The sequence below is a fragment of the Glycine max genome, chromosome 9 (assembly GCF_000004515.6).
Source record: "Glycine max cultivar Williams 82 chromosome 9, Glycine_max_v4.0, whole genome shotgun sequence".
Classification (NCBI taxonomy): Eukaryota; Viridiplantae; Streptophyta; class Magnoliopsida; order Fabales; family Fabaceae; genus Glycine; species Glycine max.
In genome coordinates, this window is record NC_038245.2 from 44,575,154 (window position 1) to 44,587,739 (window position 12,586).

The 12,586-nt window shown below is 33.6% G+C and overlaps 2 protein-coding genes across 2 annotated transcripts; both read right to left on the reverse strand.

Moving 5' to 3' along the window:
* Window positions 1-2,065: 2,065 nt before the first annotated feature.
* On the reverse strand, window positions 2,066-5,480 carry LOC100812465 (uncharacterized). Its single transcript, XM_003534267.4, has 4 exons — window positions 4,884-5,480; window positions 3,948-4,460; window positions 3,394-3,810; window positions 2,066-2,773 (listed from the first exon to the last, which is right to left on the reverse strand). Exons 1-4 carry the CDS (start codon window positions 5,159-5,161, stop codon window positions 2,290-2,292), a joined length of 1,692 nt encoding a protein of 563 aa, XP_003534315.1. The 5' UTR covers window positions 5,162-5,480; the 3' UTR covers window positions 2,066-2,289.
* A 2,953-nt stretch (window positions 5,481-8,433) lies between these two features.
* Window positions 8,434-12,140, reverse strand: LOC100778597 (replication protein A 70 kDa DNA-binding subunit A). The gene is made up of 2 exons (XM_003533412.5): window positions 11,664-12,140; window positions 8,434-10,982 (listed from the first exon to the last, which is right to left on the reverse strand). The coding sequence occupies exons 1-2, from the start codon at window positions 11,939-11,941 to the stop codon at window positions 8,576-8,578; spliced, it is 2,685 nt and encodes an 894-aa protein (XP_003533460.1). The 5' UTR covers window positions 11,942-12,140; the 3' UTR covers window positions 8,434-8,575.
* Window positions 12,141-12,586: the final 446 nt, after the last annotated feature.

The window sequence follows — 12,586 nt, forward strand, 5'->3', positions numbered from 1 at the left end:
TTGAGAAAATTAATCTATAATAATATTTAAATTTTGATTTTATAACTGAATTTATTTTTATCTGTATTAATTGGATAATAGGTGCTTATAAAAAAGATCCAAATCAACTATTTTGATTCTTTATCTTATTTTTTTATTTTAATTTTTATCTTTTAAAAATTTATTTTAATTATTTTTAAATGATTAATAACATCACTCTTAAATAATCTTACTTATCAGTTCTAAAAAATAAATAAAAGATTAAATTAAATAAAAAAAAGATAAATCATCAAATAAACTTCTTAAAAAAATAAATGATTAAACTAAAAAAACAAAATAAGTGATAAAATCAAAATTTTTAAAAGATAATGTTCAAAATTGAAAAAAAAAAGATTAAACAGCAAATAAGTCATTTGGTTAAAATTTTTGGATAATTGATAATTAATACTCTGTCATGATATCCGGTTTCACTATTCATTTTATTTTCTTTTATTTAATAATACCGTTTATTTATTTGTTTTTCATATTTTTAAAGTTTTCTTTTATGTTAAATTTTTGTTACTCTTAAATCTTAACTTTAATTACTTTAAAAAATTTACTATTTATATTCTTTTTCTTTTTCTTTTCAAACATCAATTGCTTATACTTTCAAACTAATTTATTTTAAATATTTTAAAATTTATTCATTTCCACCTAAATTTAACCTACTTATTTAATTTTTTTTAAATGACTAAATTTTTTTCTCTTATAATATTAAATATTTTATTTGGATAATTAATTTCTTAAAAAAGTTAAAAGATATTCAGACACCATTAAAAAATACTTGCTAGTTATACTTTAACGTGATGCAGGAAAAAAGAAATAGCAAGAAAAATACATAAAACATGAGTACTATGGTAATTCAAAATATACCGTATTGCAATGTGTATATATTTTTTCTTTCCTAAAATATATAATTTATTATTATTTAATATTTTGTTTTTAAAATTAATTCCTTTTAAAAATGTTAATTTTCTAATTTTAAATCTCACATTTTCATACATGTTATTTTTTTTCTTCTAAATTTTAATTACTTCTATATGTTGAATTAAATATAGACTTAAAGTATGTTTTTTTCCTCCTAACATAAGTTTTGATTTTGGTCTCTATACAATTTTTATTTATTTTTCATCGTTCTAAAATTTGAAATATTTGTTTTTTAACCCTATAAAAGGAGCAAATTTAGTTTTGATCTATGTAAACACATTTCCTTCCATTTTTCCAAACGGCAATTTATTGAAATTTGAAAAAGATACTCACAATCATTGTGAATGTGGGTTTTTGTGTGTTTTAAAAAATTCTAAAAAAATACAATGTATCTATTTATAAACTTTTTTTTTAACTTTAATGTTTGAATTCTATTAGGTATATATTTGACAAGATATTTTAGTTAATTTTTTATTTTTTTATTAGTTGAAAATTGTTCGGTAAATAAGTTTTTTTTAATAACTTCTTGTAGCTTCTAACATTTTTGAAATTCTACTTAAAATAATTTTTTAAAACATTAATTTCTAACTTTTAACTTTTTATATTTTCTTTCACTTTTATTTTTTATATATTTATTCATTTTTCTTGGTATTTTTTTTAAAAATAAATTATGATTTTACTATTTTTTTATCATTTTATACTTTTGAACTATTTTAACAAATAATTTTATCAAATATTTATATTTTAATAAAGTAGCTTCTCAACTTCAATGCACTTCCACCCATCAACTAACTTTTTAGCTTCTTCAATTAGTTTTATCCAGCAAAAAAAAAATCTTCAATTAGTTTTATTCATTCTTCTATTTTTTTTTATTCAGCAAAAAAAAAACTTCAATTCGAGTTTCATGTTGAAAAGTTTTCACCTAACACTTGGCAATTTTTGAATTTTTCTGCTTCATCAATCTTCTTTTTGGATTCTGTTATTGATTCTTTAGTCACCTCAGTTCAATTTTAAGCTCCAACTCAAAATAGGTTCTTTTTTTTTTTAAAGAAAATTGATTGAGACATTAGAAATATCTATTATGATAAATTGCATCAGCTAATTAAAGGGGAAAATGGTCGACAACGAAAGATAGTATATGATTTGCATGTTTGTCGGCACCAATACCACGTAATTATGTCCTATATATAGAGTTAAGACAAAATGAAAATGAACTCCTATAAGCTCAAAACATGGGCTTGCTAAATTTCACTATCCTCCAAATTGTTGATTTTGAGCAAACCCCATACCTCCCTTGCATTACATTAGTTCCTCCATATATATGATGAAGGTGCTGCACTGAAATCAGGGCAATCTCTCCCCCCAGTGATCAGATTGATGGCATTTACAGCATTCGACAGAAGCACCACCACCTGATCCCAAAGGTAGATTTCTAATATTTGGGCAAAGAAGAGAGCTATGGCCAGAGCCTCCACAATTGGTGCATGACATATATGAACCAGGAGCACCTGCTGAAACAAAATTGTTATATTGGCTTTCATACCGTTGACCCACTTGGTTTGTTGGCATCCCAAAATCAAAATCACTACTGCTATTTATTGGATTATAAGCTGGAGGCGTAACTTGCCCGGTGGCAAGGTTCATGGCACTAAAATCATTTGCCAGCCCACTGACACCACCTGCGTGTGAACAGCTATTCAAAGATTGTGAATTCCCAAAGGTGAATCCAGAAGGTTGACCAGTGGCAAATTCTGCAGGTGCTGCAACAGGTTGTCCTAACAGCTCACATTTCTCCAGCACAACATCTAGATCAAGAACCATAATAATCCTGTTCACAACGAATTAGGCAACCAAATCATTAACTAATTATATGAAAAGAAATTCAGCTAGAATCACATGCAAAACTGCCTCCTATTGGGCAATAAACTACTAAACTAGTTTACAATAATAAAAACCAACTAAAGTACCATAGAATAATACTTTCTTTAATAGAACTCTACAAGCAACACAAAAATAGCCACCCATGTTCAAAAAACCGTTCTCCTGAAGTATTCAGATTCACAACTCAAAAACAGAAACTGACAAAAACAATATAAAGAATAAGGCGAATGAGAGCCATCACTAACCTTCCAATAACTAACAAAATAAAAAATTGACATTGAATGCATCAACAGGAGTACATATCAATATCAACAATAAAATAAAACAACATAGCCATTACATTGATGTAGATTATAAAACACCAAAACAAAAAAGCAAACCGAAGCACGAACATTCAATGGAAAAGGAATGTTTAACAACCCATCACCACATGTGCACAGTTGAAAATATCTATAATTTCATATCCTAATGTCTTTCACCTTTCTTCCACCAAAATTTCATTAACCCAAAAGCATCACAAAATAAATTAAAAAAGATAAAATCTGCTTTGCAAGAAATTGAACTCACTTGCAACTCTGGACAACGTTGCAGACGAACTGAGTGAGTCTAACAATGGAACCTTTTTGCAACTTTCCAGAACGAACCAATTGATTCTTCTGCGTCGTGAGCATCGCTTGCTGGAAATGGTAACCATCGGAGAGAACCAAATGGAAATTCACGGAGGCGCTATGTTGTTGGGAGTTCACCAACTCCAACTCCAGAACTTGCAGCACTGGCTTCAAGTCCAGAGATTGACCAGCCAAATTTTGTATAGTAGTCATACCACCTGAATGTGAACTCCTATCCAAATATTGCAAATTTCCAAAGGTGAATCCAGATTGACCAGTGGCAGATTCTGCAGGTGCACCTTTTGGAGCTGCGACAGGTTCTCCAATCAGCTCACATTTTTCACATATAACATCTAGGTCAACTATGATAATAATCCTGTTCACAATAAATAGGCAACCAAATCATTAACTAACCATTCTCCCACCCAAATTTCATTGACCCAAAAAAACAAAAACCAAAAATAAATAAAAAATTAAAAAGACAAAATCAGGTTGACAAGAAGTTGAACTCACTTGCGGTTTTGAACAACATTGCAGATGAACTGTGTGAGTCTAATAATGGCGCCTTGCTGCAACCTTCCAGAATAGATCAACTCATTCTTCTGCGTGGCGAGCATCCCTTGCTGGTAAAAGGAACCGTCAGAGAGAACCACACGGTACCTTTCAATGGTGCTGTTTTGCTGCGACTGGACCAGCTTAAACTCGATAACCTGCAGCACCGGCTGCAAATTCTTGGGGTCATTGCCACTGCATATCTCCATTATCGCCCCCTGCGTCAGAGTCTTTGCTTTAGGATAAGCAGGAGGGTCATTACGAGCAGGAGGATTCGCTTTTGGATAATAGATAGATGACCCAGATACATTTGGTCTAGCATTCATGCCACCTGCATGTGAACTGCTATTTAAAGATTGTGAATTCCCAAAGTTGACTCCTGGTTCTTTAGGTGTGTGTTTTGGTGTTGAGACAGGTTGTCCAATCAGCTCACAATAGTCCAGTATAACATCTAGGTCAATGATGATAATAATCCTGTTCACGACAAATTAAACAACCAAATCATCAACTAACCTCCAATATGAAAAGAAATTCAGTTATGATCACAAGCAAAAGTGCCCCCACACTGGGGAAAACCACTCAACTAGTTTACAAATGTAGAATAAAGAATATAAGGTGAATACCCATCATCTCTAACCTTTCAATAACAAAACAAATTGATATCGAATGCCACACCCTTTGGTTTCTTGAAATTTTACACAACACCATCTTTTTATTCCCTTCACAGTATATTCCCGTAAAAAGTTTACAGTAGATATTAAGAAAGCATTTGAAAGGAAAGAAACGTCAAGAAGACACGGTCACATTGTACACTTAGTTGAAAATATCAATAATGGAAAGAATATAAACTCAAAACAAATTAAAAGGATAAATGCGATTTAACAAAGTTGAACTCACTTGTGGTTCTGGACAACATTGCAGAGGAACTGAGTGAGTCTAAGAACGGAACCTTTCTGCAACTTTCCCGAATGAACCAAGTCATTCTTCTGCGTGGCGAGCATCCCTTGCTGGTAAAAGGACCCGTCGGAAAGAACCACGCAGTACCTCTCGACGGTGCTGTTTTGCTGCGACTGCACCTGCTTCAACTCGATCACCTGCAGCACCGGTTGCAAGTTTTCGGAGCAATTGCCTCTGCAAATCTCCGTTATCGCCCCCTGTGTCAGAGACACGGCCATTTTTTTCGTTTTGCTTCTCTCTTTCTTTCGATTTCGGGAGAAATTAGGATCCCTAGCAAATTTGATCGAGGGTAAAACCCTAGCGAGATTGAAGAATTTGAAAGAAAACGCACGCCATAGTTAATTGGTTCCGTTAATCCGAGAGAGAGAAAGAGAGGGAATCGCGAATTTCAGAAAGGTCCTCAAGGGGTATTGGGATTTTTCGAAATTCCGAACGTATCCCCCTGACGTGGCGACAATTCCTATTTGATGGGGACACATTGATTCGATCGATAGTCTAAAATAACTTCTTCATTGTTTGTGTTTGTTGGGGGGTGAAGTTTCTCCTTTTGCCACACGTTTATATACATATATATAAAATAAAAAAACCTACTTATGCTTATTATAATTAGTGAAACAATTAATTAAAACATACAAATTTTATTTTATATAATATTGCAATCAAATTATTATACTTCACTTTTTTAAAAATATAATTATTATAAAAAATATTTTGTCACAGATAATTTGACCAGTATATATTTTTTATTTAAATTTGTTAAGGTAATTATGACTGACACATTAATTAATGTAATTAAGATTATTCTTAGTTAGATCAATATAAAGAAATTAGATTATATTTTAAATTAAGTATCTTTAATATATATATTCTCTTTCTTATTTTCCTTCAAGTCCTTGCACACACCATTCTTGTGTGTGCGCGCTGTTTTTACTCTATTGTTATGAGTAAATCTGTGTGTCTCTTTTTTGTTTTATTTTATTTGTTTTTTTCTTTTAAGGTAAACTCATTATAATTATTTGTTTGTTTGTGTGTTACGATAAATCTTCCAACACGAAGAACGAACAAGCATATAAAAATGGTCAAAATTAAAAGAATAACAGATACTAGTATATTGTTTGCACGTCGCATTGTCAGCATCAAGAAGCGTGCTTGTATAGAAGTATACTTGAAACAAATTAAAATGAAAATGAACTCCTAAAAACTCAAAACATGGGCTTGCCAAATTGTTGATTATTTTATTTTATTTTATTTGGCTTTTGAAGGTAAGCTCAGAATATTACTATTTCTAAAATATGGCATTTCAATTTTTTTTTTTTCATTTTGAGATGATGTAATATGCTTAAGAAAGGGATTTTATAAAAGAATATGAATTATACTACATTAAAAAAACAACCATTATTTTTAGATCCCACCGAACATTACCATCATGTTTATTTTTTTAAAAAAATATTATGAACAAAGTATAAGATAATAAGAGCATCTCTAATCGAAGGTGCTTTGTTGGTTTCTTATGCTAAGGAATAATTTATTTTGAGTTGTTTGGTGTTAGAATAAAGTGACGTGACAAATTTAATTTTTTCGGCGGCAACAATGAATTCCTTATATAAGGAACTATTTCTTATTCATAAAAAACTATTATTTTATAGAATTTGTACTCCCTAACTACAAGAACAACAAAAGGAAGAAGATGAACAATCCTAACAAATGCATATATGAAATTTCACAAAAAAAAATTAGGCAAATTAAAGAGTATCAACTTTCACAGTTATCAAGTGTGGATAAAATAAAATTAAAAAAAAAATAAGAAGAAGCAAATCCCTACCTCCAAAGAAAGAAAGAAGGGACAAAAACGAAACCAAAAAAATATGAAGTTGCTGCAAACCCACAACCAGAGGACAAAGGGGACAACACATACGAACAAATCGAGGAGGAGGACCCACACGTGCTTGGCCTTGTTGTTATGGTTGCGGAGCTGCTGCTGGTGTTGGGGCTTGAGCGAAACGGCGTCGTCGGAGATGTCAAGCATGGCAAGCGCGTCATTAGGCCTTTTCTTTTTCTTCAAGCCTTGGGTTGGAGGGTTGAGAGGAGGAAAGGGTTGTTTTTCTTCAAGCCCTAAGGAGGAAATGGTTGTCGTGAAGCGCATTTTGGAAGATGGTGTGGAATTGGGGTGGGATTGGAAGGAGAGAGGGGACAAAGTGGTGATTGTTGTTGTTGATGGTGCATTGGAACTCGAAGGAAGTGGGTGGAAGGGGAAGGTTTTGGAGAAAAGAGTAGAGTGAAAAGTCATTTATTTTAGACAAAATTGCATTTTTGGTCCTCCTAGTTATTTTCAATTTCGATATTGGTCCCCCTTTAAAATTATTGATGAATTTTGTCTTCTTATTTTATCTAATCATGCAATCTTGGTCTCTCAATTTAAAATTGGACGTTGACTATTACACAAGAATGTTGACTATCAAGTGTCGTGTTCTTATTAGATGATGACTATCACGTGTCATGTTCTAATTGAATATCAACTCCATAAAAGATGAAATGAATTGTTGTTGTCCTTGGCCAATCAGAACATGACATGTGACATTTATCATTCAATAAGAACGTGACACATGACAGTCAACATTCTTTTGTATCAGTCAACGTCCAATTCTGGACAAAGGAATCAAGATTGCATGATTGGATAAATTGGATAAAATAGGAGGACAAAATTCGTCAATAATTTTAAAGAGAGACCAAAATCAAAACTGGAGACAAATTGAAAGACCAAATTTACAATTTTACCTTTATTTTAATGTTATGAATTTTTTTATTTTAAATTTATATTTAATATTTTCTTCATTTATTTATATTCATTATTTGTATATATAAAACTGAAAAAATAAATTAATTATTCTTATAATAAAATAATTTAAATATTTAAATTTCTTGTGATTTTTTTGTTAGAATAAAATTCTATATAAATTTCTTATAAATCACATGACATTACGAAAATCACACAAAATATGATTAAGAAATCCAATATAAAAAACTCGATCAGGATACGTCCTATCAATCAAGTTTATACAAATAAAATAATAACAAATAGTTTGTAAGCAAATCCTCCCAATTTTTAAATCTAAATTACGATTGTTTTAACAGCAAATGAAGGCACTGGAGTGGAAAAGTTTAAAACTAAATTACGTGCCTTGAATAATATAATTTTTTAAAACAACATTAATATTAAAATATGACTAAATCACTCGAATACTCACATAGTTCGTTCTTAATTATCAGAAAAAATGGCAAAATTATATCCTAAGGATAATTAACGATTTTTTTTTCCAATGGTAATAAAACATTGATTTGGACTCTTCTGTCTCACCATAACGGTTACGATAAAAATACCCATTATGATCAAGCATTTAAAAATATCCATTATGATCAATGCATCAGCTAGAGAGGAAAATGATCGGAAATAAAAGATATACTGGTATATGATTTTGCACGTCGCACGGTGTTTGCATAAAGAAACGTAGCATTCAGTACCACATAATCACTTCCTGTATATACAGAAGTTAACAGTTAAGACGAAAATTGCTTATATATTCAAAGACATGATAAAATACTTGAAACAAAATGAAAACGAACTCCAACAAATTTCAATATCCTCCAAATTGTTGCTTTTGAGCAACCCCATATCTTCCCTGCATTGCATTAGCGCTTCCATATGATGAAGGTGCTGCACTGAGACCAGGACAGTCTCTTGCCCAGTGGCCAGTTTGATGGCATTTAAAGCATTCGCCAGAACCACCACCACCTGAATTGCTCCCATATGATGATGGAGGTGCTGCACTGAAACCAGGACAATCTCTTGCATAATGACCACTTTGATGACATTTATAGCATTCGACAGAAGCACCACCACCACCACCTAATCCCGCAGATGCCCTGTTGGCAAAGCCCCCTCCTGCAGAATGTCCAGGTACATTTCTAATATTTGGGCAAAGTGCAGAGCTATGACCAGAGACTCCACAGTTGGTGCATGATGTATATGAACCAGGAGCAGCACCTGCAGAAGAAATATTGCTATATTGGTTTCCATGCTGTTGACCCACTTGATTTGCCGGCATCCCAAAATCTCTACTGGTATTAGCATTGCTCTTATAATAAGCTGGTGGTGTAACTTGTCCAGTTTCAACGCTCCCCAGTCTAGTATTATTGGTTACAGAGTTGGGAATGGTGATACCTTTCGATTTCTCAGCCCTGAGTTCGTTAAAAATCAACTCCAAATTAACTCTAGATTTAGAAGCAAAGTTTACCTTTTCTGCTTTTACTATCGTTGACTTAATACGTTGTTCATCACTGTAGAATTCCTCTTTTATTCTTAACTTGAACATGTACTCGGTGAAGAGAACCTTGTGGAAGATTTCAGAAAACTTATCATCATCTTGCTCTTCATACTTCATATAATACAAATCTTTTGCAGGTATACCCATTATCTCCTCACCACTCTCCTGGAAAGCAGTAACCCATGTTATGCCAGTGTGATCCTGTATCTGCATTGACAGTAAGTACCTAAAGTCACATGTGTCAATAGACTGATTACATCTTTCACAATGCCATGTCCCATCTGCGTTATTAGTCACCTTTTTGTTACATTGTCTATCCCCTATCTTGAGAGGGCACCCTGGGTAACAGAAGTTATCAACCTTAATGTGTGAAACAGCTGCAAAGACAGATATCCAATCAGGCTTCTCTGAAGTCCCTAACTTCTCATCTTTAATTTGAGATATAGTCTTCCGCACATCAGTCTTACCCAGATTAGATATTTCTCTGGAAATAGAGAGAGTTGGGACACTCTTCCCTTCATTTTCAAACCATCTTTTCAGTGTACAAGCCTCAGGAAAATCAGGCTCCACATATAGCTGACTAGTGGCTATAGTCCCGACAGACTTCCCATTGAAATCATTTACTCTGACAGCTTTTGTAGCCAAAACTGGAAATTCCCCAGCATCACAAATAGTTTGCAACCTTTGTCCTTCTACAATGCAAAAATTTCCCCATAGAGTTAACTCAACACTTCGGCCTGACATGTCTTTCAACTGGAGAGTTCTCTTCTGAACTTCAGTGCCATTTTTTCTCATGATTGAAGCTGTAGGACTAATAGAAGTCACCACACCAATCACATCCACAATGCTGTTGTTTTCCAAACTTTCAATTTCACTAATGGGGCGATAATTAAATGTCTGTGATGGAATTGAGTCATTATCATCAAGGCATGGCTGTATAATTGATGCCACATCAAGGGTCAGCTCTTGATCATTGCGAAGGTGATTAAAATTCTTCTGAGCTGGCTTTATGCTTCCCCTGGAAATTAGATATACCTTACCAGCTTCAATAACATTGTAGAACTGATCAGCCACAGCATTGAAGCAAGTTGCCCGAATTTCTCCGCCATCAGAATCCAGAAGATCAAAAGAAAACACCTTGCCATCACCTCGAGCATTGGTATAGTGCCTGAGTTCTCCCTTAAATGTTACCCTGGCTTTAATAGTCCACATACTCTGGTATGGATTCAATGCTGCTATTGGAATTATCCTGGGGGCAGCTTCATTTCTTCCCATTGGCGCTCTGTTAGTGTACATTGGAGATGGCTGACGGTACATAGGCTGCTGAGGTGGACGAGCATATGAGTTTTGCAAGGGCCTTGACGCCTCAAATTGGGGATTGCGGAAACCTGTGTTCTGACCACCAGAAGACCCACTGAATGGTGCTGATCTACTAACTCCATGCTCTACTTTAGGATAAGTAGGAGGGGCATTACTTGAATAAACACCACTGGCAGAAGGATTTACTTTTGGATGATCTGGAGATGGTGAAGCCACATTTGGTCTAGCAGGCATGCCACCAGTGTGTGAACTGCTATTCAAAAGTTGTGGATTCCCAGATGTGACTCCTGATTGACCAGTTGCAGATTCTGTAGGTGCATCTTTTGGTGCAGGGACAGGTTCTCCAATCAGCTCACATTTGTCCAGTACAACATCTAGGTCAACGATGATAATAATCCTGCTCACAACAAATTAGACAAACCAAAACATCAACTAACCCCTGATATGAAAAGAAATTAATCTTATAATCACAAGCAAAACTGCCTCCCACTGGGCAAACCAGCACTCAACTAGTTTACAATAGTAAAAACCAACAAAAGCACAACAGAATACATTCTTCTTTTATGAAACTCTACAACCATCACAAAAATAGCCACCCATGTTCCAAAAATCTTTCTCCTGGAGCATTCAAATTTAGAAGTCTTAAAAAACACAAACATAATATAGAGAACACAAGTTAAATGAATTTTATCTATAACCTTTAACATCAAAGGCATCAATGACAATATATATCAATATCCAAACTAAAATGAAAAAAAGCCATATCACATCAATGTAGATTGCAAAATATTAAAAGCAATCCAAACCACTGTTAAAAATATTATCCGGATCACAATTTCACCGGCAACTCAACCGCAATTGCAGCCACTTCTAAACCATTTGTTAACAATATCAAGGATAGCAACTAAACGGCGACCCCGATTTAAAACCTTGAGCACAAACATTGAATAAAATTCCCAAGAAAATTAAAACAAAACATAAAACGCTTAACATTGAATAAAAAAAGATAAACTTAACTCAAAATCACAAAAAAAAGACACTAAAATAAAACAAAATGAAAAAGAGAAGTTGGACTGACTTGCGGCTCTGGACAACGTTGCAGATGAACTGAGTGAGTCTAACAACGGAACCTTTCTGTAACTTTCCAGCATGAACCAAGTCGTTCTTCTGCGTGGCGAGCATCCCTTGCTGGTAATGTGAACCGTCGGAGAGAACCAAACGGTACCTCTCGACGTTGCTGTTTTGCTGCGACTGCACCAGCTTCAACTCGATCACCTGCAGCACCGGTTGCAAGCCCTCGGGGCAATTCGCACTGCACATCTCCATTATCGCACTCTGCGTCAGGGACACGGCCATTATTAATTTTCTCTTTCTTTTGCTTTCGGGAGAAAAAAATAGGGATCCAGAGGAAGGAAACCAAAGGAATTGGATCGAATCGATAGTGGGAGAAGAGGCTTAAGAGAGAGTGAGAGAACGAAACCCTAAAAATTTAAAGAAGGCGCCATAAGTGGTTCCATTTCGAGAGAGAGAGAGGGAATGGGGGGAAATTATTTCGGTATTGGGGTTTTCTTCGAAATTCCGAACGTGTCCCTGATATGAAGCGTGGCGTCCTCTCTAAGTTACACGTGTAACCGATGACGTGCGGGAGCGAGACTTCCTATGGAAGCAAGCCACACTAGCTTAATCACTTGTTGTGAGCTTATTTTAAAAAGGTTAAATACTTTATTCTTTTTAGTGAACTAGCTTTTTGATATTTCAACTAACCAATTAGAATTTTTTAATTAGGTTTTTAAATAAAAAATATTTAAGTTAACATAACATTTATTAATTAGTATTTTAGTTAACATAATATGTTTTATATTATAAATATCGGACTAGTTTGTTTAATTTTTTTAAAAAAACTCATTTTTTAAGTATATATAATATACTTTAAACAAGAAAATTAAAAAACAAAACAAAAAATTATTAATTTTATTGAAGATGCTTTTTAAGAAAGCAGAT

Excerpts from the sequence above, each read along its gene's own strand:
- LOC100812465 (XM_003534267.4), bottom strand. The coding sequence starts at position 5,161 with ATGGCCGTGTCTCTGACACAGGGGGCGATAACGGAGATTTGCAGAGGC. Across the intron at positions 4,461-4,883 it reads AATGTTGTCCAGAACCACAA|GATTATTATCATCATTGACC; the intron begins GTGAGTTCAACT and ends TGTCGTGAACAG. Across the intron at positions 3,811-3,947 it reads AATGTTGTTCAAAACCGCAA|GATTATTATCATAGTTGACC; the intron begins GTGAGTTCAACT and ends TATTGTGAACAG.
- LOC100778597 (XM_003533412.5), bottom strand. The coding sequence starts at position 11,941 with ATGGCCGTGTCCCTGACGCAGAGTGCGATAATGGAGATGTGCAGTGCG. Across the intron at positions 10,983-11,663 it reads AACGTTGTCCAGAGCCGCAA|GATTATTATCATCGTTGACC; the intron begins GTCAGTCCAACT and ends TGTTGTGAGCAG.